Here is a 25227-nt window from a genome sequence, read left to right as displayed (position 1 = left end):
AATATGCTATAATTGTAAAGTTCTTTTAAGAACCTTTATGTTTAAATTTGTTTTATCTTTGAAGTTTCTTCTATGAATTCACATGAATGGACTACTATATTCCTGAATCTTTTAATACAAGTATGCATGTTTGAGTTCACTGTATCGTGGATCTTCTATGAATTTGATCGTATGAATTGTTGTATTCATGAATCTTCTTCTAAGTTGGCATGTATGAGTTCGCATATAAAACTCTGCACTTAGAATCTGCATTAAAAAGTTTACAGGATTGTTTGCCAAGTTAATCCGAAATAACCTTCTCCATTCAGTGGGCTTATATTAGGATCTTATGCAACAAGTCTATACGACGAGACTATATGCCTCATGATCTTTCACAAAGCGAAATTCCCATACATGTTATACTGTGCCACTATGTGGTTCATGCTCAAATACAAGTTATGGAATATGATCTCTCAAGTTTAAGCTAAGCAAGATCTTGGCAAATCCTAAAAATTGAAGTAACTTATTTTAGCACTCGCTAAGTTACTCATGGACTTACCATGTTTCTCATTGATGATCACGAAACTTACTAAAAATACGACAATGGCAAGTGCACCTATCAATAAATAGTATAACTATGGTGAGTAGAGATCGTATCCACAAGGACTAAAAGTACTAGTAATTACCATTTTCCTATTAATTAGCTGACAAATTGGAATAATTGGTTTTAAACTAAATTTACTAAATTAATCTAACTAAAGAGCTCAATAGAGAATAAATCAAGAAGATAATTAAATGATAACCAAGGACAGAGGCAAGACCCAGGAAAGAATCCACCATGACTTCATCTATTATTATAAATCTGAATTAAACAGTTTATTCACTTGGTACCTTGATCCATAGAAATCCCTAAATTATGCTAATATTTCTTTTGAGAGTAAGAGCAATTGATTCTAGTTCATTAATTGAAATTTCTTTCTAATTAAAACATCTATTATCACATGAGCAATTGATTCTAGTTAATTAATTGAAATTTCTTTCTAATTAAAGCATCTATTATCACATTAACTTGATATATGGATTCTTTTATTAGATTTGACTCTAATCCGGTAAATTTATGTCATCCTACTTCTAGGATTGCATGCAACTCCACTCAATTATGCTAAATCTACTCTTAAACATTGACTTTTCCCCTCTGATTTAAGCGCATTAAACATGAATTAATATCTCAGAAATATTAAAACAAGAGATAAACATACATAACGAATAATAAGAATCAAGTATTTATCGCAAAAAAAATAGAAATCAAATAATAAAATTCATCATAGGGTTCATCTTCCTTAGGTATCTAATGAATTAGTTTATAATCATGAATAGAAACATCTCAAAGTCAAAATAACCACAAGAAAATAAAGAAACTCATAAAAACTTCAAAAGAAATTAAAAGGACATCTTCAATATTGATGGAAATCTGTTCAGAGATGGCTCCAATGGTGTTCTTCAAGTTGTTTTCTTCAATATTCTCTGATGGCTCCCTATTCTCTTCTTCTATTTGGTATTTATAGACTTTAGAATGCCTAGAAAGCCTAAGAATTGTATTTTTTCGCATGTTTGGGAAGCAAGTTGTGAAATTGACACGATTTGGCACATGATCATGTATCCAACTCGTGTGGCTCACACGGCTATGTGTCCAGCCCGTGTGGGAAGGCCCAACATGTGTGGCTCCTGAAATCTACTTTTTTTGTCTGATTTTTTTTCATTTTTCACTCCCAAATGCTCTCTTAAGTATAGAAACATGAATTCAAGGGATTGGGAGTATAAAATTCACCATTTTGCATAAATAATCATCCAAAAATACATCAAGAATGGGATTAAAATATGTTACTTTTATCACTTATCAAACATCTCCACACTTAAGGTTTGTTTGTCCTCAAGAAAAATCCTCAACTCATATTAAAGTTAATATTTCTCAACTTGTAATTCGCAAACAATAATGCATTGGCAATTCAAGTGAAATGGCACTAAAGATTCAAACAATCCAAGTCAAAAATTACTAAGCATGAAAACATAGATATCTCCCCTTATTTAAGTAATTACCTTTAATTCAAAATCAACAAGAATTGACATCTTCATTAAAGATTCACTCAGAGTACTCAAAGTGTTTAAGGTTCAATAAATATGCACTCAACAGTTGAACAAGAAATGTCATTACCATAAGCTTGCTTGAAAATCAAATTTTCACCACTATAACATGATATGACACACCAATCAAGAGGTCTTAAAGAGGTTGTAATGAGGCTTAGGTTAAAAGGTATGGAAAAAGGCTAGAAAAGTTGGTTATAATCGAGATCAAGTTGATAAATACCAAACTAGAGAAAAAAAAACAAATGTTGAATTGAAAGCAAGCACATCAATCAATAATTATTCTTGAAAAAGAACGAGTTTCTCGACAAAATAGGAAATTAACTGTTCAAGCTCAATCAACAAAAATTTAATCAATATTTTTTCGAATTTTTCTTTTTTTTTTACTAGAACAAAAAGAATTAATTTATTAATTCAAACAAAAGAGCATAGTTAGGCAACTAACCAAATCAAATCTCGACAAAAAAGGAGTCAATAAAAAAGGAAAAAGTCATAACGAAAAAAATAGGTTATGGGTTAACATTTATGGGTTAATCAAGAAAAGGTGTATTAAGCTCAATAGGGTTCATTAAGGGTTAATTCAATAGGTAAGCTTTTTATAGGATAAGTGGGTTAAACCTAAGTGCCTTTATCATCTCAGTATATCAAATTAAAGGTGTGATCTCGACATGCATAATCAAAGCAAGTTCTAGAATAACAAATCAAGTTGACACACTCATAACCAGTAATAGAATGAATATGAAAAATGTATGCTCTATAGGCTCAAAAGCTCACAAAAAATCATGGTTTTGATGTCAAACTTACAAATCTAAAACTTCAAGATAATACCTTAATTTAGTGAAACAACCTAAAATTTTTATTTCTAAAAAATAACTTATCATGCTTGACTCTCATGTCCTAAAGTTTAACTCAACCAATGTACAAATATCTACAAATCAATCCAAAAAAAACATTAATAAAAATCTCAAATTGACAAAAATTCATTCTAATGAAAGTATGAGAAAATTACTTAGACACAAGAAATAATTCAGGGATTTTTTAATAATTATATAAATAACCTCCCTACACTTAAGATGTACATTGTCCACAATGTACAAATAGATATAAACACAGAATAAGCAGAATATCATAAGAGAGGGAGAAAACTGAAACTAATTGAAATATAGATGAAATCGTCAGAATAGTGAAAACTAGAATTATAGGCAAATCTAAATGTAGTGAATGGTTCCGAGCAACTAATAATAAAATAAACACAAATAATGAAGAAGATTAAGAGGTTACAAACTCAATTAGAAACAACCATAAAAATAAAAACATAGTTCGAAAGAAAAATAAACTAAAGAAGTCTAAGAATTAAAAATGAAACAACTAAAAACAAAAACAAAATTAAAATAAAGATAAAAATAAAACTGAAAAGAAGAGAAATAAAATCAATGATCTTCATCATCAAAGGCATCGAGATCGTGAGACGTTGGCACTGAAGAAGATATATGGAGGTGCTACTAGATCTACTGCAAAGTAGTATCAATACTGTCGAACCATTCAAAATAGTGCTGCTCAAAACGAGTAAACCACTCAGAGAGGTACGCGAGGGTAGCAACAGAAGTAGAAGTACAGTGACTCAGAGGTGGATGATGAAATGGATCCTGGTGGTGGAAAGGGACGTCATCAGTGAAGTCTTCTTGCTCATCTTAAGGGTTGGAATGAAATAATCGGTATCGAGGAGAATCCACTCCAAGCAGTTGCTTGATCATCCTTATGTGACTCATACTCGATAACCCCTGTTGAGACATCTGTCTAACCAGTGTAAAGAAGGAGGGCTGCTATGGAGTGTCGAGGATACCGGAGTGTCGTGCGAGGCAAGTTACGTAAGGGCCTAAGTAAATAGGACCCTTCCTACTGCGTTCTGTTTGATGGAGGCAAGTTAGGACGATGAAGTAGGCAAGATCGAATGTGCGCCCCATGGCCATGCTCCACAAAAAATAAGCGTCAAATGTACCGATGACTTCGGTGTTCTCTCTTTGACCGGTCAATGGGTGGGCCAATATTGCATTGATATAGCGCAATGCTAGAGGAAAAGAAGTCACCTTCGACCAACTTTGGTCATACGACGTCGTACTTGCTGTAAGCTCTGTCCAGCATAGAGATGTAGAATAATGGATGTGTCATTATAAAGTAAGAAATCACTCGGCACTCACGAACTCCTCAGTATAGTGTCCTAGGGTAGCGCTGAAGTCGTGGACGCTCAGATGACGCGTCGTACTGTCGAGTCTAAAAGTAATAGAGCCTAGCTCATCGTGGCTTGACATCACGTGCTAAAGGACGAATGCTGAACAAAACTCGAGGATAAGCTCTAAGTAGGTGGGCTCAACGATAGAGAAAAATCAGTCCCATGGAGCTATAGCTATCAGTGCGCGGACTCTATCAGCTAACAGAATCTGCTCCAAGGTCACCCAATTAATACAATGGCCTAATCCCAGTGGCCACTATCGAAGATGCTAATATAGGTCCTCTTGAGGACCCTGTGAAAATCGTAAACATAGATGGCCTGCATCGACGGAAGCCCCCGAAGACGAGGTTGCACCCGGAGTCTTCCACTTTTTTGAAGTAGGGATGACGACATTAGATTTGCCACGTGTGTTCGTTATGGTGGGCCTAAAAAAAGTGAAATAGTCTAATATCAAAAAAGTAATAAAATAAGTATCGCCAATTAAACAAACAGAGAGACTGATGAATCAACGTGCAAATTAAAATACGTTACTAACAATCCTCTCATGACGAATATCAAAATCCAAGCTACCTAAATAGAAAATCTACTCCTAAAATAATATGTACTACTACTTAACCATGCAAAAACTAGTTACTAAATTTCGTAAGTAGGCATACCAACACACGAAGAATAACACAAGCACAGAATGAAAATAAATCAAGAGAAACTAAAGCTAAAACTAATAATAATAATAATAATAATAATAATAAGAATAAGAATAAGAAAAATAAAAGTAAAAGAAATAAGACTAAACATAATAACAGAAAAAACTAAAGAAAATAAATAATAATAAAAATAATAAAATTAAAAATTAAAAAATTGATTAAACAAATCTTACTAGAACTAAAACTAAAAATAAGAACAATAAAAATGATAATGAAAATAACACAAAAATGTAGGAATAGTAAAACAAATAATAATAATAATAATAATAATAATAATAATAATAAAAGGAAAAGAATAGACAAGGAGGAACCGATGGGTGATGGTGGCAAACGGCAGTGGTGGTCGATGGGGTAGTGCGCTGTTGTGGTTGAAGGTGGGCCGACGAGGGGGTGTTTGCGCGGTGGTTAGGGGCAGTGACGACTGAGTTTTGAGTTGGTGGAGTGATGAGGGAGGGACGGGGGAAAGGGGAGATCGTGCATGGAAGAAAAGGAAAAGGAGGGAAGGCAAGTGGTGGATAGTGGAGAGGAAGGGTGCGATGGGAGGGAGGGGAGAGGGGGGTTTTGGTTAGGGGTGGTTGGGGAAGGGAAAAAAGAAAATGAAGGGAAAAGGGGAAAGGGGGGAATCGTGAAGGAGAAGGAAGGAGAAAGGAGCGGTTAGGATGAGAAAGGAAAGGGCTTGGGCGACGGTGGGAGGTGTGAATGGGAGTGAGAGAAAAAGGGGGGCGAGGACAACTGTGGCCATAATGGGGGGTCGAATGGGGTAAAGGTAGTGTGGCCGTTAAGGGAAAGAAGTGAAGAAGGAAGAAGACAAAACAAAAAGAAAATGAAAAATTAGGGTTTTAAAGGGACACGATCATGTTTAGGCCCGTGTTGGGCTACACAGTTGTGTCACATGCTCGTGTGCCACTCCTTCAGGTCGTGTGTGATTTAAAACTCAAAGCCTAGTGGTCACACAGCCTCAAACATGGCCGTGTGTCACACACAACCGTGTGTCAGGCCGTGTGTGATTTTCCTTTACTTCTCTCATGCCCGTGTGCGAGGCTGTGCAGGACACACAATCTCACACACGCCTGTGTGACAGGTCGTGTCTCACACACGGCCATGTCTATGACCTGTGTAACTATCTGGCTTGCAATTAAATTTGAAAAATTAACTCCAGTGTTCACACGCCCGTATCGCCAGGCCCGTGTGGATCATCTTAAGTCGTGTAACCATCAAAATTGGATTCAAATCCTAACTCTGTATTTGACTCTATATAAGCCCAAGACATGTAGTTAGGGGCCTTAAGTATCTATTGTACATGATTATGATTATGAATTGAAAATGTTTTGATATTTTCATAATTGTATTTTTTTTTCATATTTTTAATTGTTTATATATTTTCATAATTGTATAATTGTATAATTGAAAATGTTCTTATATTGACATTATTTTCATCGTTTATAATTCTATTGTATGTCTTTTTTTCATATTTTAATTATTTAATAACTCACATTAATTGTTTATATATTTTCGAGTATCTTAACTATTATATTATCGTGAAATATAAGAACATTCTTTTAGAGAATAATGTTTATGAGCCTTTATTGGTAGGTGTCTGTGAAACTTATGCCCTTATTGTTCATGTTAGTAATTTTATACCTATGATAATTTTATCTAGTTTTCAGGAATACTAGGTGAACAACACTAAATTCTATCATGATTATGTTCGAAGAGTGAATTAAGTTGGGTCGGGTTTACCTAAGATTAAAAAAATCAAACTTAAGCATGGCCAAAAATTAGTTGGGCAACACTTCTAAATTAAAACATATCTCGATTGTAATTAGAATAGATTTGAACATGATTCATACGTGATGAAAATTAAAACATAATAAAATTTGAAGTAAAATTTACCCATAATAAAATTCCAAATTTCCAAAGCATAAACCTTACCATTAAGTCAAAGTATTATTAATAAAATAATTTTTTAACTCCAAAATAAAATTAAAATAACTCTCTCTTTTGTATTTTTTTACTTAACTGTCTAAAATTACATCAAATAAATTTTCTTAAATTCCTTATATTTAATAGCTTGTTTCTTATTAGATATTGTATTGATTAATAAATCCTTTTTTCTTTTAGTTAAAATATTTTTCGTCAAAATTGGATTTATTGAAAATAGTTGGAGCTTTGACCTTTGTTGATAGATATTTTCTTTTTCCTCCCGGAAACCGCATTATATTCGGAAGGCTTAATTCTAAATTACGCAAAAACTGAGACGCTGATTGGACAATCCAACATTCGACCCAAAGCTAACCAGCTTAGCACTTAGCATAGTTTACACCCGTTTTCAAAACGCACATGTTTCTTTGACCATGATCACTTCAATAGAAGCTTTCAAAGCTTATTGCCCTAATCTCTTTGCTCTCTACTTTCACAAGCTTCTGATTGATTAATAATGCTTTTCTTTTTTGCTGCAAATTCAGTTCAACTTCTTTGAATTTAGTTATATAGTTCCTTAATTCAGGTGGGTTTTGCTTTGTTTCTATTTTACATTTTCTTTTTCCGTTGCTTACCATTACTGCTTTACTGTTTCTTTGTTTGAGACTGGTAGTTTCAAATTTTGTAGATTTATCTTTCTGGGTTTCTCTTTGATTTGTGGTTTTTGAATGATTTATTAGTTAAATGAAGTTACTTATTCTTAATGCAGTTTTTCATCTGGGTTTTGTTTGTTTTGTTTGAATTTTAGTATTTTTTGGTCCCGTCTTGCTATCTTAGAGGATGGCATGGGGTTTTGGTGGTGACTTTGATTGATAATTAAGTAGGATTTTCATTTGGAAGTTGATTTTTTTTTTTGGCTGAAATTTTAGATTTTGGATGACAGTGATGAACTTGGAAACTGAAATGCCGGGTCGACGGCATTTTTCTCTAGTAGATACTTTAGAGCTGAAATCTCAGATTGAAAGGAAGATTGGGCCTATAAAAACTGAGAAGTACTTTAATCTGCTCACTAGATTTTTGAGTCTTAAGATTGGGAAACCCGAGTTTGATAGGCTCTGCATTGGTATAATTGGGAGAGAAAATGTTCGTCTTCATAATCATCTCCTCAGATCGATTATTAGAAATGCTTCTCTTTCGAAGAATCATCCATCAACAGGGAACAAATTGGAAAGTGCTTTAAGTGTTAAAGCGGCGAATGGGTATCAAAGAAGTAATCTTAAGTCAATGTGCAAAGACTTTCCTCAATCCCCTCGTAAGGGAAGGACTACAAATCTCCGTGATCACAACCATCCAAGTCCTTTAGGGCCTCATGGGAAGAGCCGTGGTACTGTTTGTGAAGATGCAGTTCCAAGAGTTCAAGAACAGCAAAGTGCTACGGAGTTGCTTTCTTTGGGTAGCAGACCACCTATGTCCTTGGAAGAAGGAGAGGAAGTTGATCAAGTTGCAGGAAGCCCAAGCATTCGCAGTAGGAGTCCTGTTAGAGCTCCGCTTGGCATATCTTTGGATGCTAAAGGAATGCGAAAAGTGCCATGGAATGGATTAGCATCCACTTCTGAGACATGTCATTGCAAAGGTGAACTACCTGACACCGGTTCTTTGAGAAAAAGGTTGGAAAAGAAGTTAGAGATGGAGGGATTAAACATGTCAGTAGATTGTCCCAATTTGTTGAACAGTAGCCTTGATGTTTTCATGAAGAGATTGATAAAACCCTGTTTGGAATTGGCTGGTTCAAGGTCCAGACAGAAACTTATTGACCAAGGTCACAATTGGTCCACAGTCTCTTTGAACGGGATGTGGCCTTTGAGATATGCTCAAAAACAGAATGGGTCCATTTCTGTATCAATGTTAGACTTTCGAGTTGCAATGGAAATAAACTCCCCTCTCCTTGGGGTGGATTGGCCAACAAAACTTGAGAAGGTGTGCCTGCATGCTTCAGAAGAGTGAGCCGGAACTCACTATCCATTGGTTCGAGTTGAACCAGGTTCCGGTGCTAGAGCAATTTTGAGTTATTTCAGTTACGAAGTATGCTCTAACATTGATCTTGATTATTCCATTTTTTAGAACGGATGAAGTAAATAAGTATAAAGGCCAAAGGGGGTTTTGGATCAAGCCAATTAGGTTGTATACAGGTCATGGCTCTGATTTATCCTCGAGGTTTGACAGCTTAACATGGAGAAATCCAATTATATTGACACTTTGTAAGAATCTACCCGTTAGAAATAGGTTAGCAATTATCTCCACCTGTTACCTATAGTTGCTGTAGTTAACTGAAGACATTTTCGTAATAATAAAGCATATATTTTAGCTTTCAGCTTGATCTTGTTGAATTTGTCATATGACCTTTCATTATCTACTATTTCCTTCCCTCTGATGTGGTTTGTCATTGTTTTACATTGATATATGCATCTATGCGGTAGTTAATTGCCCTGCCAGCATAAATGAACTTATATCCAGAGCAGTGCATTTGAATGCTGAAAATCATTCGTTGTGCGAAGCTCTGTATATCCTTACATGAGATGGATGTTTTTCACTTTTTGTATTTCTTTCTCATTACGCCTTTACCTGTGGACTTTTTGAATCATATCATTGCAAAAGTTGTCATTCGTACTTTTATGAGATCAGTCTGCTCTCCTTTTTATGGCATGCCAGTGCAGAACTCGAACCTTTCGTGTTTTCTGCATTTCTAGTTGGATATTGTTTGGGCATATAGCACAAATAATAGAGAACATGGTTTTATAGAAGCCATTTGCTCGTGTAGGAGGAACAAAAAGCGGTTAAGGAGGTGAAACATTGTCTTGATGACCAACCCCAAGGCTGATATCTCAATCGAGGTGGTCCAGTGGTACTTGCTCCTGTCATGCACTTCTTATGTTTCCCTCATTGTATGCAGGATCGGATCTAGAGAAATACCGAACCGAATATTGCCTATTACCGATGCTTAAAAGTGAGCTAAATAAACCGCTAAACTTAACTAACACTTGCAGTGAGTGGGAAGATCATTTTATGGATTGAAACTTATGCAAATTCTGATTTGATGAGCTGAGCTTAGCATTGATGCCTGTTTATAAAAGCAAAGCATAGTTGAACTCTTCTTGTTGTAGGTGTCTTGTAATTTTCCCTCCTTGACTTACAAGATTAAGACATCAAGTTTCCATAGGCTTAAAATGATGGGGACCTACATACAATCGAATCTAAAAATCCAGAAAGAAGACAAGGCAAAATGTTAAAATAAAGACACAAAGAGACACGATGAGTTTGTGTGGCTAAGCTCAACATGACAGCAAGTAGTGGCTGGATCGGACAATGTATCCAAAATCATAACATCAGCCAGCCCCCATTATCTAAATACAAAAATTAAAAAGAGAGAGATCTGACTCCTAACCCTAAGCTGTTGTCTAAGCCACATCATGCTGTTTCCCCTAATTGGTTCGATTCTTCAATGCTTCGTGTCCCTTTTCAGTATCCCATTCTTCTTGCACACATAATTTTATTTTGTTTTATTTCTTTTTCTTGAATTCAGCAATATTTTAAAGACTTGTTTGAAATTTTTTGGTTGTTGAGGCTGAAAACTACAAAAGCTTTTCTCTTTTCATCATTATTATTACTACTTACATAGACTTCTTTAAAATAACTATTTCAATAATATATTATTATTTTAAAATAAATGTCAGATTTAGTTCTTGTATTCTAATTTTATCAATGTTTATTATTCTATGTTTCAAATTTTAAAATTTAAGTATTGACTTAAATAATAGCAGTTAAATGTATTGGGTGAATTTTTGTTGTTAGTATCCTACTATGTATAACTTGTGATTTAGCTTATATTTAACTCTATATACTTTTTCAAAATTTGAAAATTTAATCTTAAACAATATTTGTTAAATGTATTATTTAAAATGACAATATTTTTCTATTAGTATTATGTAGAAATAAAAGTTGACATAATTGTACATGTACGATGATATCGCATAAAATTTTAAAATAACAAATTATAAAAAATAAAAATAAAAAGGAAAAGTCAAAATGATAAATGTTGGTAATCCTAATTGTTGGTCTCAAAAGACAATAGGTGCTTCATTTGTTTGTCTAAGACAATAATTGTAAGTAGATCCGTAAAGAATTAAGTGTTAATGAAAAGAAAGGAACATGGCGTGTTGTTCCACCGACTGATATGCAACCATAAAATAATGGTTAGATTCAGAGATTCCACCATCATTCATCATTATCTATCTTAATATATTAATTAATGCCTAATGATTCATTAATACTTAGTTTTTATCTTTTCTACCAATAATTCATGTTTAACATGTTACAATAAATAACAATTAATGCAGTTTCCATGTCTTCTTATACATTAAATCATTATTTTATGTGTTTTTAACTCTTTCTTCTTGCGTAATTTACACTTTCACTTACTCAATTATTAGTAATCATTTAATTATGAAAAGTTATAAAATGATCACACAATTATTCGATTTTGCACACAATTATTCAATTTTGTTTATTATTTGTCATTAGCCATTAAATCATTAACGAAAAGATGACATGACATCTTTTAAAATGAGCATATAATAATTTTAACCCTTAACATTTATATACTATGTCAATTTAGTCCTAATAAATTTAATACACAACATTTACATATTATGTAATTTGGTCTTTTTAGAATTTTAATTTTCTTTATGACTTTTTTCACCTAAAAAGCTATATAAATTTATCAACTAAATCAATGGCAAAGCGAAGGGAGTAAGCAAGGGTCCCCTTGATTAAATGGGAAAATATCCATTTAGCCCATCCCATAATATAAATCATTCAAATTGAATCCTTTAGTTTTTGAATAAATGAAAATTTTACATTTTTTGGCACTCTCAAAAAATTAATAATGTAATGGAAGCATTTTAACAAAACCTTGGCTCCTCCAATATTTTATAATTTTATCTCGACTCGTCCAAAGAAAATTTTTAGCTTTACCTTTGAGCTAAATTTGAACTAAATTTAATTGAAAATATATATAAAAAAATAGAAACACTTAAAAATCCAACATAATAATTGTCATTTTTTTATTCTTTTAAAATTAACCGTCAATGTCACCAAGGAAAAAAAAAACTATAAAAAAGATCAAATTTCACATTATGTAAATATTGAGAGTTAAAATTATTACTATGGCAAATTTTAAACCTGCCAACTTACAACAGTTAAATTACTAATGTAAAGATAACTATTAGTAACCAAAAAGAAAAAAGAAAGTTAAATAGTTGAACAACCATTATATGATTTTTATAATTGAGTAATAAAAAATTATTTATAGTTGAGTGATTATCTGTAGTCTATTTTTTAATAAATAAAATATTGCTAAGTTTAGTACAAGTTAATTTAGTATTTCAGTTAGTTTTAGATTTGGATCATCATTTAACCATTTTTATAAGAAGAATAGGAAAAAAATCATTTAACGATTGAATTCAAGATTCGAGATTAGTACTAATTATTTAATAAAATCTTTTAGGGTGTAGAAATTCTTAAAATGAGAATCATGATAATCAAATTGTTTTTAATTTTTAGATCAAATTGAATAAATTTAAGCCTTAGATTTAAGATTTAATCTACCTAACTACAATAAAGAGCACAATACCTACTTTTTTTTTCTCCATGTAATACAAGTTTTAAGAACAAAAAGATCTCGATAATCTCTTACTTTCACATGTAAATTTTTTTGAGAAGAAAAATTGAAAGCAAATTTACAAAGAAAGGGAAGTAAGAGATTAGGGTTACCAATATTAAACAATTTGGGTGTTTGGTATTTGTTTTTCTTTCCTGAAAAAAATTGTAGAGAATTTCACTTTAAAATTTTAGGTATTTAGTATTCATCTGTATTTCATGAAATTTTTTAAGTTCTTTTCATCAACCAAGAAAAAATCTCAAATACTGAAAAAAAATAAATATTGAGTACCTAAATTACTTAATCTTAATAACACTAGTTTCTTACTTTCAATCCCATTGTAAACTTACTTCTAATTTTTGCTTAGAAAAGAAGTAAGTCTAAAACTAAGAGATTATTGAATTTTTTCCAGTCTAAAATTTATATTACGCTGTTAAAAGAAAAAAAAGGAAAAGGTTGGTTGTTGTGATATTTATTAATGTAGATTAAATATTGAATTTAAGGCTTAGATTAATTTATTTTAATCTAAGGGTTAAAAACAATTTGATTTTCATCATTCTCATTTTAAAAGTTATTCTCATTTTAAAAGTTCTTATTATAGTTATCACCATCTTTTAAATGATTTAAAAAAGATAATTTAATCTTTTGTTTTATAAAGATAGATATAGTTTTAATTAGAATATATATATATATATATATATATATATATATATATATATAGTAGTTTTACACACTTCTTTAATTATTTAAATAATTAATATTTTAATGATTCAATTGTCTTGTCATGCATGTAAATTTTTAGACCGATTAGATATTTCTGTTATACCAATTTAAAATACTCTCTCTCTATATTTATCCAACGGTTAATTTTTTTACATAAAAATAATTAAAATTTTAAATTTACATCAAACTTGACATACATAATCTACATAAATAGTCCATAAATATAACAGTTGGATGATTGAAATATTAATAATCTAAATTATTATGAAAAAATGTAAAATTAAATTATTTTTGACACTGCTTAAGTGTAGCATGTTGTTAAATGGAGATAAAATTCATCCGACAAGATAGGGTTGATTGGGGAAACTCATTAGTCATGTTGTTTCACACTCACCAGATCAAATCAAATAGAATGTCCGAATCAAAGCAAACAGACACGTGTTATATCTTTGGTGCAAGATTTTGTCCACAAAACCCGCCCAATTAAGTACAGATTAAATTCACTAAAAGTTATTTATATTTCAAATCTTTAATTAAATTTAGGTTCCATCATTTGATAATCCTCAGAAGCAGAGATTAAATTGAAGAAGATGTTATCCTGCAAAAATGCTTATATTCTTTGGACCAATGATGATTCCTTTGTGAGAAGGTGAAACACAAATGGGTGGGGTTACAGAGAGAGAGCATCTTGTAAATGTAAATGTACCCCTATTTTGCTGACTAAAAATCTGCACCTTCTGAATACTGTTGAAGCCTGAAATTTTTGACAAATCTTTTGTTGCTGTCTATCTTCTAATAAAGTAGTAGCCATAAAGTGTAATTAATTTCTTTATTTAAATGGTGGGTGGTGGGACCTAAATGACAACAGAAGAACATAAGCCTCTGGGGTGGCCCCTTGCTTCAGCCTTTTCAGCAATGGACCCACGGCCCCATACGGTTGCACCTCTCCTTACCAGCAACGCGTGCTTCCCCATTCTCACCCTTTTTCTTCCTATAAATAAACACAATTTTCTTCTAATGCATACTTCATTACTTATCCTAATCATGCTAATACGTTTATAATTAATTATTATAAAAGTTTCACCAATTATGATTCCTTTTCAAGATAAGAATGGGATTTTACTTTTGTTAAATTCTGACAAATTTCAAATTTAGTTTACTGTTAAAATTATCTATATTAAACCGATGTTGATTATAATGTTATTTTTATGAATATTAATAATTAAATTTGAATTTTTAAATTTATAAATAATATAACCTACATTAACATAAGATTTCAATTTTATTAGATTAATAAAATATATATAATTCAAGTGTTGTGATAAATATTCCTGAAAACAAAATCCATTTAATCTTTTCATTTATATGGTCCCCTCAAGGATCATCTTCCAGTCTGTACCATGTACAGCTATAGCACAACAGTGACAAATAATCAAATACATAAATTATTTATTAAGCAATTTCCCAATATAAAAGAATGATGAGAGAGAGAGATCTATAAAATAATTCTATATATCCAGAAACCTGCTGCATATGCAATAATAATAATAATAAAAGGTTATATATATATATATATATATAAGTACATTTAATGTGTACCATATTTCATCCAGTTATGTGGACCGTCGGATATGTTTGATTGATTTTGGCAACAACCTGCCTCACATGGCTAATTAACGGCTATAATCATTGTTTGAATGTGGGGTTGAAAATCGAATCCAACAACTTAGATCCAAATGATCCATCATCATCTGGGTTGCACGTTATTTTTGTTAATTGTGATATCTGTATCTGAAACTATATAAACAAGATCTTTTTGATCCTGTGGATATGGGTGTGATGAATAATTTATGATGGTTTTGTTAAGGGTAACCACCCTTATCGTACGGCAGGGATGTAATTGTTGGAGGGACCATGAACACCTCCCTCATCATATCAGTTTCCACTAACCCTCTTTTTTTTTTTTTTTTTGTTCTTAAAAAATTATAAAATGGAGGAGACAACTGTTAGAAGGGATATAGAATTCTTGGGTGCATGTGAATCACACACCATAGCAAACGCAGCTCAACTATTTTATGATGATTGTCCCCAAAAACCCTAATATAGAAATATAGATAATAGATATGTGCAAATCCTGTTACATGTTAATAAAAATAATTTATAAATGAAGTGCATTGCTCGACCTGTCTTAGGCATCTTCCACAAAACTTGAATTGCATTGGCTATTTACACTCTCATTTGTTTGGCATGCCTGAAACCCAAGAATGCACCCCAGATTCTTAAGTTCTTCTCTCTCTCTCTCTCTCTTTATATCAAAATATTATAGTTTATTTGGACCTTGTTTTCAGTATATACTGATGGGGAATATTGTGAGAGAGCAAGCTCATCCTCTTTCTCTCTCAAAACCTAGATTTGGCTCAACTTAAGGTTTTTCTCTTTCTCCTTGCAAAACTCAATTTCTCTCTACTTCATCTTCTTCAACTTCAACTGGTTTAGCTGCTGTGATTCTTCATAATTTGGTAGCCTCTTCAAGAATTTGTATCAGGTCAGAATATGCACTTCAATTCTCTACTACCCTCCCTTTTTTCTTTTCTTTTCTGATGCATGATTTCATTGCAACAAGAAGAGGATAAAAGAGATAAGAATCATAAAATATTAGGTTGAGTTTGACTTTCGGAAGCAAGGAATTTGGATGTTCAATTGTGTGTTTGATATATATGCATTTGGTTTTTATTATTTTCATTTTAGAGTTACCCTTTAACATGGTGATTATGATGATCCTACTGTTAAACTTTGTTATCACCGGCTTTCATATTTTTCCTTCTTAAACAATCACTTTAAGAAGATCCATGAAAGTAATGATTTTTTTCCTCTTAATTAAACAAAATTCATATATCCACACATACAAAATGTATGTAATTTCATTTAAACACCAACTCTTTCATGGATGCTGGTGTAGTTTAATACATCTAAATCTATGAAATGAATATTTTAAAACATACATACATACATACTCATCTAACTGTGTTGCACTCCTATTAATTTAGTATACTCATAGTAATTAGGTACCGAATATCCATTTAGATGGAGTGGTTTATAGTGGATTATTATTATTTTGTAAATGTGGTTATATAAAGGTTAATATATGTGTGAAAGAAAAAGTAATAGACATAAGAAGAAACCAAGAAGGGCATTGAAACCACATGTGATATATAATGTACCTATAGACAAGGCTGCATAATGGAAGATATTTTGTATGGAAGATTTATCAATGGTGGCCCAAAGAACATGTGAAGAAGAAGACAAATCACACTGGAACTAAAAGTGGTTGATGTTTATCATACTTTCATTTTTAGTGCTGGAAAAACATTAATTCATGCCATTCATCCCCCTTCTCTCCTCTCAATAATAAACAATCCATTACCAATCAACAACCTTATTCTCAGCTTTTTTTTTTTTTTTGGGGGGGGGGGGGCTCACTTTAACAGGTGGGAATAGTAAAAAGGTGATTTGATTATCAGAGTTGTTATGTGATCTACTTTCTTATCAAATTTCTTGGGAAAGAAGGGATCATTTTATTCATTTCCCAAATCCAAATCCAAATCTATTCATCCTACATATTCGGTGTATTCTTCAAGCAACATTAAACTCCAATGGGGAATCTTCTTAGGCCGTACGATAAGGAGTATATGAGGATGGCTATCTTAAAACATGAAGAAACTTTCAAAGAACAGGTATATATATATATATACACACATATATATTTTGTTTTTTAAAAAAAAACTGTATTTGTTGTTCTAAGCCTTAAGCAATGTTCTGTTTTTCAGGTGTACGAACTGCATCGTCTATATCGAATCCAGAAGACGTTGATGAAAAGCATGGAAAGCAGCCGGCCTAAAGGAAACTTTAGCTTGAAGAATAATTATCACCATGGAAATATAAATATGCATCACAATACAAGAACCAGACTTGACTTGGAACATCCGGCGGCTGAGGGTGATCATCGGTCAAACAATGTTGTTGCAGAACCAGACTATGGTCGTAACACAATATTAGAATCCATAGATGAGAGCGAGATTGAGCTTACTTTAGGCCCCACAAGGTACGTGCCGAGGAAGAAACATGGGACTCCTCGAACTTCGGATTCCGGTCCGAGCTTCTCTTCTTCTTCCACTGAATCCAGTCATGTGAAGAAGACAAGCACAACAAGGGATGATTTCACTGGAAATGAGCAGATGGGACTTTTCAAGGTCACTGATATGACATTTGGGTACCCAAATGGGAGTAAAAACAACACTGATCTTGAAGAACAGTTGAGACAGGAGAGATTAAAACAGCCACCTTGGCTTTTCCAAGTTCTAAGCATGAATATGACTTAAACAAAAAAGAAAAAAGAAAAAGAAACTATCATCCAAGTCGATATGATTAGATTTTAGACTGTTTCTTATCGACTAATTTCCTGTGATTGATGTTTGTGTGGAAAGTTTCTTCTAAGTTTCTTTTTTAGCAATGGAGTATTTTGTAAAGATCACTTGTTTCCTTGCCTTGCAAAAAAACCCTCTAATTTGTTGAGCTCCACTTTCAAATCAGTCTATTTCCAAGTCCCACTTGGGGAAGACTTTTGAGTACACAGCACACCTTTTTATTAATTCTCTTTAATTTGATCAACCTTTGCTGTATTAGCCGGTGTTATAGTTTCAACTCTGTTGTATTTGCAAAGCACCTTTTAGGGCTTATAACAGGAATATTCACATCTACAAAAGTTTCTCAAATTGAATATATGTTGAATGATGCTTGGAAACAGAGTTTCCGTACATGGTTTGCCCTGGCAAGTGGCAACATGCCATCAAGGGTCAAACAAAGAACCTGCAAATGAAGCCATTTTAGTTACCTTGAAGAGCATGTGTAATGCTGGTTTAAAAAGTCTGAGACCAATGAAACTTGAATATTTAGGGAGCCCATCTTTTAAACATCATTGATGGTTTTGCCTCGGACAAAACGTGGTACCACTTGGTAGCCTGTCCCATAAGCTATACAATTTCTTTCCCCAAGTTCATTTATCCTAAAGATGTCAATAATTCAAATAAAGACCCCACACCCTGCATTAAGTATTTCTTTTCTTATCTTTTATCCAACAGACTTGTCAGATACGATGTACTCTTAATTTTAAACCTAAACTCAGATTTACAATTACAATTTCACATTTCCCCATGTCTTCTCTTTTAGCTGTTTCCTTATGATTAAAACATTAGGATTTGTCCTGAAATATACTCTGAAGGGATATATTATCCTGTTTTGGTAAAACTAAAAACAGCCAAATGCTGAGATTCATACCACCATGCTTTTAATAATGTATTTATCAAACATGAATATGATAGATGGCACCCCAAAAGAAAAAAGAAAAAAAAAAGAGGGAAAACACCAGACATAGGAACACTTTGGAAAAGTACAGATAGTGGCAAACCAAACAATGTGTCAAGAAATGGAGTGCCTCCTATCTTTGCTCGGTCTTGTTCGAGCTTTGGCACCGGAAGGCGGAACTCCGAAAGGATAAAGGCGTCCAAGTTTCTTAGAAACTGAATTCATGAATGATTTTCTTGGCAAAGGAGGCTTATCAGATGATGGCACAATAATTCCCATAGGACTGCTTGCTGCTGACGGAACAGCGGATGATGGTCTTTCTATTTCTTTCAATCTCATTTTCATTTTTACTAGCTCTAGTTTCAAGTCCTCGTTCTCTCGTTTCAAGCTCGAAAGTTCATCCGAAACTGGGTGGATATCTGTTGGGGGGTATAAATTCACTCTGGAAGATATGGAAGGGGAAGTTCCACTTGACATGCTTCCGTTCATGACGTCTCGAAGGCGTTGTTGTTCGTAGTAAAGAACTTGAACCACGGTCTGGACAGGAAGACGGTCATTTTGCGCAGCGTGAGCGCAGGCCTCCCGGGAGAGTTTCTGGCAATCCATTAGGCTGCAAACTTTCTTCCTCTCCAAGTCAGTTATAGTGGGGTGAGCCTGTCAAGTGTCAATTATTATAGTGGGGTGAGCCTGTCAAGTGTCAATTATTATGAAAAGGTGGATAAGACTAAGATACTATTCTCTCAAATCAATGAAAGCTAAAAGGGTTCTATATGATAGTTCCAACAGTCTTGTTACAAAGCAGATTCACTTTATATGAGATTGCTTCAAAATCACCTTTACATTGCAGTGTGTTCAAACTTAATTCATAATGAACTAATGGTGTTGTTTTCTGTACTCATATAGGATTAGAATATATATAATTATTGAATTGAGTAAAAAATTGCAGCAGAATGTTAAGATGAGGGTAATTACATAAAAGACTGTACCTTGAGGTAGATATCTATGGCTCTGTACATTCCATCCTCTGTTATCCTCGATTGTTCGGGAATGAGTTCGGCAAGACCGATGAATTTCGAGACGGGGAGATTACGATCAGATGCTATTTCGGCTAGGTAGCTCTCCATTAGCTTTCCCACCATTTCCATGTCACTTAGTGGGGGAGAAATATAGCCATCTTCTTCTTTGTAGCCAAAATGAGAACCATCAGTTTCATATTCAAGGTAATTCATCATGATCCGCTGTACTGTGTCCACATCAAACAATGTATCCCCAGTAAAAGAATAGGCAGGAATCAAGAGATCATCTAAAACAGCCTGTCCTAATTGCAAGGCCATCCTTTTTTCTAAATCGAGTCGACAAGCAATGGTTGTTTCCAGATATATTGCTGCTCGAAGCAGCACGGTTAGGAAGCTTACAGACATTGCATTTTTCTCCTTTGGCAGAAGGCTCACTATGGTTTCCAAGACGACCCTCTTTTCGTGTTCTTGTCGTGGCTCGATTTTCTTCCTCCCCTTTCCAAATATTTCCTGCACAAAAAAAGAGCTTCAGCTTCAACTTTACATATTGAAGCATATCAGGTAAACAAGTGAATTATGTAGGCATGGCGGTCTCACCAAACCTCTAAGAGCTTTCTGGGCATAGAGCATAAGCACAGGACCAAGAGCATATGGTTTAAACCCTCTCGCTATCATTGCAATCAGAACCCGTTGGAATATGTCAATTCGAAGAACAGCCAAATCCTCAGCCCACCAATCAACAACCGTTTTTGAGTTAGAGATTGTTGAAGAGATTGCAATATCATTCCCACTCTCTTTGCAAGCTAAATATGCTATGGTATCGATGCACCGGCCAACCAGTTTAACTTCCTCTGCAATGGGGAGTAGGTTCTCGGAAGCATGTAACACAGAAATTGCTCCTGCTAGGCTCTGAAGTGCCACTTCATTCAAGAAGGCTTCAGTTCTTTCCACAAGGCTTCCGACCGCATAGTCCTCGGTCATCTCAAGGTACTCGGCCACGCAACGTAGCGCCGCAATATTCTCGGTGTTTATCTCAAAATTTATCCCGTAACAGAATTTAGCCGCAAGTTCGAAGGATTCCGCTCCGCCCGGAGCATCAGGAATTACTATGACTGAAACATCAGCATCATTGGATTCTGATACCACTTTCCTTATGTATCCACACTTAGAGACTAATGGAAACTGCAATTGAAGCAGGACATGCAAACAAAAAGGTAGAAATGATTATGATATACATGCTATGGCTGTTTGTATGAGAATTAAAGTACTTGGATTCTACCTTGTGAAGAGAAAAGGAAACTCCAGCAACTTGAACCGTGACATCACTGGGTATCTCCTGAGAGAAAATCCTGACAAAAAACAAAGAAAAATAAAATTATATACATCAGTTCTCTTACCATTTTTTTTCCTATCTGAAAAGCAATTTATGAATTTCATGCTTATATAGTAATGATACCACTCGCTGGTTCTCTTCATGGCTGTGGACATAAGCTCCTTCTTTTTAGCAGACATGTTAAGAGTGGTGGGTGCAGTGTCCTCCTGATCAAGATCCACCATAGCAGAAAATGAAGGAGTTTTACTAAGATCATGCCTGCATCTCCATCAAATCATAGATAACCAGAGTCTGTTAAACAGGGTGTTTATCATTTACAAGATTGTGGTGGAGCCAACAGAACAAGCAATTTGCTGTACTGTTTTGTCATTTATTTATTCAAATGTTTGAATGAGAAGCAATATAAGCTCAAAATCATGTCCTTAATAACTGTATTATCCAACTTTGAGTAGGTGGATTACCAAAACTAGGCCTCCAAAGAAACCTAGAGGGGAAAGCTGTGAGGAGTACAACATTTCAAGCAAGTGGTATTTTGGGTATTAAAGGATGAAGATAGATGAAGAAATATACTGTGTGGTGTGGGTTTTTGGTGGAAAGATTAGATGGTTTCATGTTGTTTGGCGGCTAAAGGTCGAAAGTTTCCACGTGGGCAATAGTCCCATCCGCTAAAGTTCCCATCTTCAGTTCCCTGTCCATTTTCATTGGACATTAATAAATTTCAGGATTCATGGGATTTTGGTTAACCTGGTCTTGATTTCTAAGTTAGATGGCATTCATAATTATGGCCAATCGTGGGTTTTTAATGTTATCACTCGAAAAGTAGTTATCATGAAATTTTATGTTGGAACTTTCTGCCTTCACATGTTCCTTTACGGTGTAATAATATGAACATTATGGACAGGACACCGGTTCCACTCTTAAGCACTTTGGTAATTTGAGGAACACATCTGTATACATGTGAGTGACAACTTGTGTTGTTTCACCATATGAAAAGTCGGTTGTGATTGCAGATTAGGTGCTTATTAATTGTTCTGAGGTTGTAAATGGATACCAAAATTATCCACCCAAAGAGAAAAGATGTTTGGGGTTCAACAGCATTTCTCTTGTGCAATAAATGAGGTCCTTAAAATCAACGAAAACAACTGGCTCTTGTTTGTACCCATCAATAATCTCAATCTTTTTCTCTGTTACGCAATTTAGGGGCCCGTTTCCTAAACGTTGATGGTTGATTGCAAGGAAAATTTAATCTCTGTGATCCCCAATCCATTGCAAGATTTCACATCCATGGGGTCATGAGTTCATATTAAAAGGGAAGGGATATTGTTTTTTAGCTGCAGGCAATTGTCGGGTATGTCCATTGGTACTGCTCTGTAAACCATTTTCAGGCGAGTTTTGACAAAACCAGGGGGGAAAAAAGAACAAAGAAACAGAAGATAAACTATTTGGGCGTTGTAGGGCTACTATTATAACATATCGATCTCCATAATTCATGCAAAATTCCTAGGGTTATAGATTAGACCCCATCAAAGTGCTTCATGGGCATTTTTGATTCTTTGTGGTACAGTAAGGAAAAGTCCAAAGGAAAGGTCACTTCATTATTATATTAGTGTTTAAAGGGTTGTAAAACTAAAATCATGGGGGGGGGGGGGGTAATTCTGCAGAGGGTACTGTACATAATGTGATATAAGTTATAGTAGGCCCACAATCAAAGCAATGGTCTTGGAATACCGTCGAGAACTGGGATTCCTTTCCTGCTGAGTTGGTATCCATTGATTTCAGAAACCTCTAAATTTGTAGCAGTGCTTGTCTATGCGAAGCACCCATCGTCCCTGCACATGTTGATTTGGGACCCGTCACCTCAAGCCAGCGTTTGTCTCCATTTTCACTTTGATTCCTTCAAGTTTCAGCCATAGAAAACAATGGTGAACCCCCAAACCATGTGAAGGGGTTACGGTACTGAATTAACAGGTTGGTTTGGGCAAAATAATTTGGAATTAAGACTGCACCGGCAAGTCTTAAACTGGGTGCTTTAAAAATAGCTTCATAGGCTCCACTGGCAGCTTTAATTCTCCACCTTTCCTATAGCTTAATCTACGTTAAATGCCTGCATGTATCACCAAGGCTTAAAGCTCACGATCAAGATAGACATTGTTGTTTTCATTGTATTGGAAACTCACCATACATGCAGTGACAATCTATGTTATCCGAATTTTTATTTTATTTTAAGTGGCTACGTTACACATTTATATTTGACATGTGGGTCCTCCAAATATATATATAATTTAAGATAATACCCTATTTTATTATCCTAAATCCAAATATAGGCGAAGATGAGGAAGACAAAAAAAGGGGGTGACATGTAAAGAGATCGTACAATCCGAAAGAGAATAGCAGTAGTTTTGGATGCAGGTGAAGATGAATAATGCGAAAAGAATTAAATCTTACGGACCAACTTGTTTTCTAAAATTCAATGCGGAGCAAGTAATAGACCCATCTAATGTAGATAACACATAATAATCACGGATTAGAATTGGGTTTCATGCCACCAGGGCTTCTTATATATCTTTGTTGTTGGTTGGTTTGTAAGACCCTAAAAATCCCACCAGCTATGTGCAGAAAGTCACGTGAAGTTAGGAGGGTGTTTTCAGTTTAGATCATATCCGCCGGAACGAGACTGGGTTGATATATCAATATAAAATAAAATTTGGATTGATTTGAATTAAATATATATGTGTAATTTGTTTAATTATTAGGATCAATAAACAGAAATTAAACACTCTACATATAATTAATACATATTAACATTATCATTCCTAAATCATAATTGAATTATTGAAATCAAATATTAATAATGTAATTCAGATCAATAACTTAACAAAGTTGTAGAGCGGAGACAAGATATGTACAAAGTCCAATATCATCTAATTAATTAATTACATTTTAAATAACAAACATATTAACAAATACTAAAAATTAAATCACAAAGGATATCAGTTTGATCATTTCAATAGAATTCAGCATATAACCTTCATAATTTTTGGGTAAATTATATAGCTACTCACTTAATTATTATTATTTTTATTTTAGCCATTAAAATAAAAATATTTATAATTTAAACACCTATATTATATTATTCAATCATTTTGATCACTTATTAAAATCACAAACGGTAAGTTGCTATATATGGTAGTTAAATAATAATAATAAATTTAGCTCTCAATTTTTACATATTATATCAATTTAGTCATAATTTTAAAAATTAACCCTTCAAATTATAAATGTTCTCAATTTGATCTTAATTTTAAAATCCACTCTTCCTCTCCCCCACCACCATCTCATCCCAGGAAAGTTATATCGCTCTAACCCCCTTCCTCCACACCAAGAAATGGCAGAGACATCAAATTTCAAAGAACAAACAAAATGCCTAACGACTGCAAAATTTGAAGGTAAACAAATTCAATATCCTAAAAATGAAAGAAACCAAGCTGCATATATAGGCTTTTTTACCTATTTAATATAAAAAAAAATATATCTAAATAGGTTTCCCCCAAATTATTTACAACAATGGTATGCCTAAGCTGGAAGAGGGTGGTGGATAGGCGGCACCACCACCCTTTTTTTTTACAGTGTAAGGTTTCTATTATTAAAAAAAAAATAATTTTTTTAAGGGAAGGAGGGTAGCTGGTAAGCGGCACCAAAAACAAAAATACAACCCGTATAACCCATTTTTAACTCGTATAACCCGTACACACCACACAACCTGAGAAAGCTGGTCAAGCCTACCTGATAAGCGGCATCGGCAGTGGTTGTGCCTACCTGACAGGCGGCACCGGTCTTCTACGATGGGATGGGATGGGATGAGCCCCTGCTCTGTTGCGTCTGAGAGATTGGACGAGGGTCTCGTGAAAATTAGTTTTAGGGGACCTTATAATCGTCCCATAATGTGAAAAAAAAAACTGTAACACCCCTAGCCCATATCCGCCGCCAGAATAAGGTTTTGGAGTATTACCGTAAAAACGTAACTTAAATCATTTATTCTTAACATTTCATAATCATTACAAATTCCAACCAAACACATGCATAACATCCATAATTCGAGCCCT

The 25227-nt window shown here is 33.9% G+C and overlaps 3 protein-coding genes across 5 annotated transcripts; 2 read left to right on the top strand and 1 right to left on the bottom strand.

Moving 5' to 3' along the window:
• The first annotated feature begins 7239 nt into the window (after positions 1 to 7239).
• Positions 7240 to 9346, top strand: LOC108468197 (uncharacterized). Of its 2 annotated transcripts, none has more exons than XM_017769082.2 (2): positions 7240 to 7561; positions 7905 to 9346. In XM_017769082.2, the coding sequence occupies exon 2, from the start codon at positions 7912 to 7914 to the stop codon at positions 8977 to 8979; it is 1068 nt and encodes a 355-aa protein (XP_017624571.1). In that variant the 5' UTR covers positions 7240 to 7561; positions 7905 to 7911; the 3' UTR covers positions 8980 to 9346. The 2 variants fall into 2 exon arrangements, with proteins under 2 accessions (XP_017624571.1, XP_017624572.1); XM_017769083.2 differs by having other exon boundaries at positions 7241 to 7561; positions 7919 to 9346.
• A 5872-nt stretch (positions 9347 to 15218) lies between these two features.
• On the top strand, positions 15219 to 18176 carry LOC108467964 (uncharacterized). 2 transcript variants are annotated; one of them, XM_017768800.2, is made up of 3 exons: positions 15219 to 15959; positions 16903 to 17148; positions 17242 to 18176. In XM_017768800.2, the coding sequence occupies exons 2-3, from the start codon at positions 17068 to 17070 to the stop codon at positions 17791 to 17793; spliced, it is 633 nt and encodes a 210-aa protein (XP_017624289.1). In that variant the 5' UTR covers positions 15219 to 15959; positions 16903 to 17067; the 3' UTR covers positions 17794 to 18176. The 2 variants fall into 2 exon arrangements, with proteins under 2 accessions (XP_017624289.1, XP_052876874.1); XM_053020914.1 differs by having other exon boundaries at positions 15219 to 17148.
• A 531-nt stretch (positions 18177 to 18707) lies between these two features.
• LOC108467753 (BTB/POZ domain-containing protein SR1IP1-like) lies at positions 18708 to 21902 on the bottom strand. Its single transcript, XM_017768508.2, has 5 exons — positions 21248 to 21902; positions 21071 to 21140; positions 20389 to 20973; positions 19762 to 20301; positions 18708 to 19429 (listed from the first exon to the last, which is right to left on the bottom strand). Exons 1-5 carry the CDS (start codon positions 21346 to 21348, stop codon positions 18890 to 18892), a joined length of 1836 nt encoding a protein of 611 aa, XP_017623997.1. The 5' UTR covers positions 21349 to 21902; the 3' UTR covers positions 18708 to 18889.
• Positions 21903 to 25227: the final 3325 nt, after the last annotated feature.

Source organism: Gossypium arboreum, chromosome 11 (genome assembly GCF_025698485.1).
Source record: "Gossypium arboreum isolate Shixiya-1 chromosome 11, ASM2569848v2, whole genome shotgun sequence".
NCBI classification, from domain to species: Eukaryota; Viridiplantae; Streptophyta; class Magnoliopsida; order Malvales; family Malvaceae; genus Gossypium; species Gossypium arboreum.
Note: the sequence above shows the minus strand (reverse complement) of the source record. Positions and strands in the feature narration are given on the sequence as shown.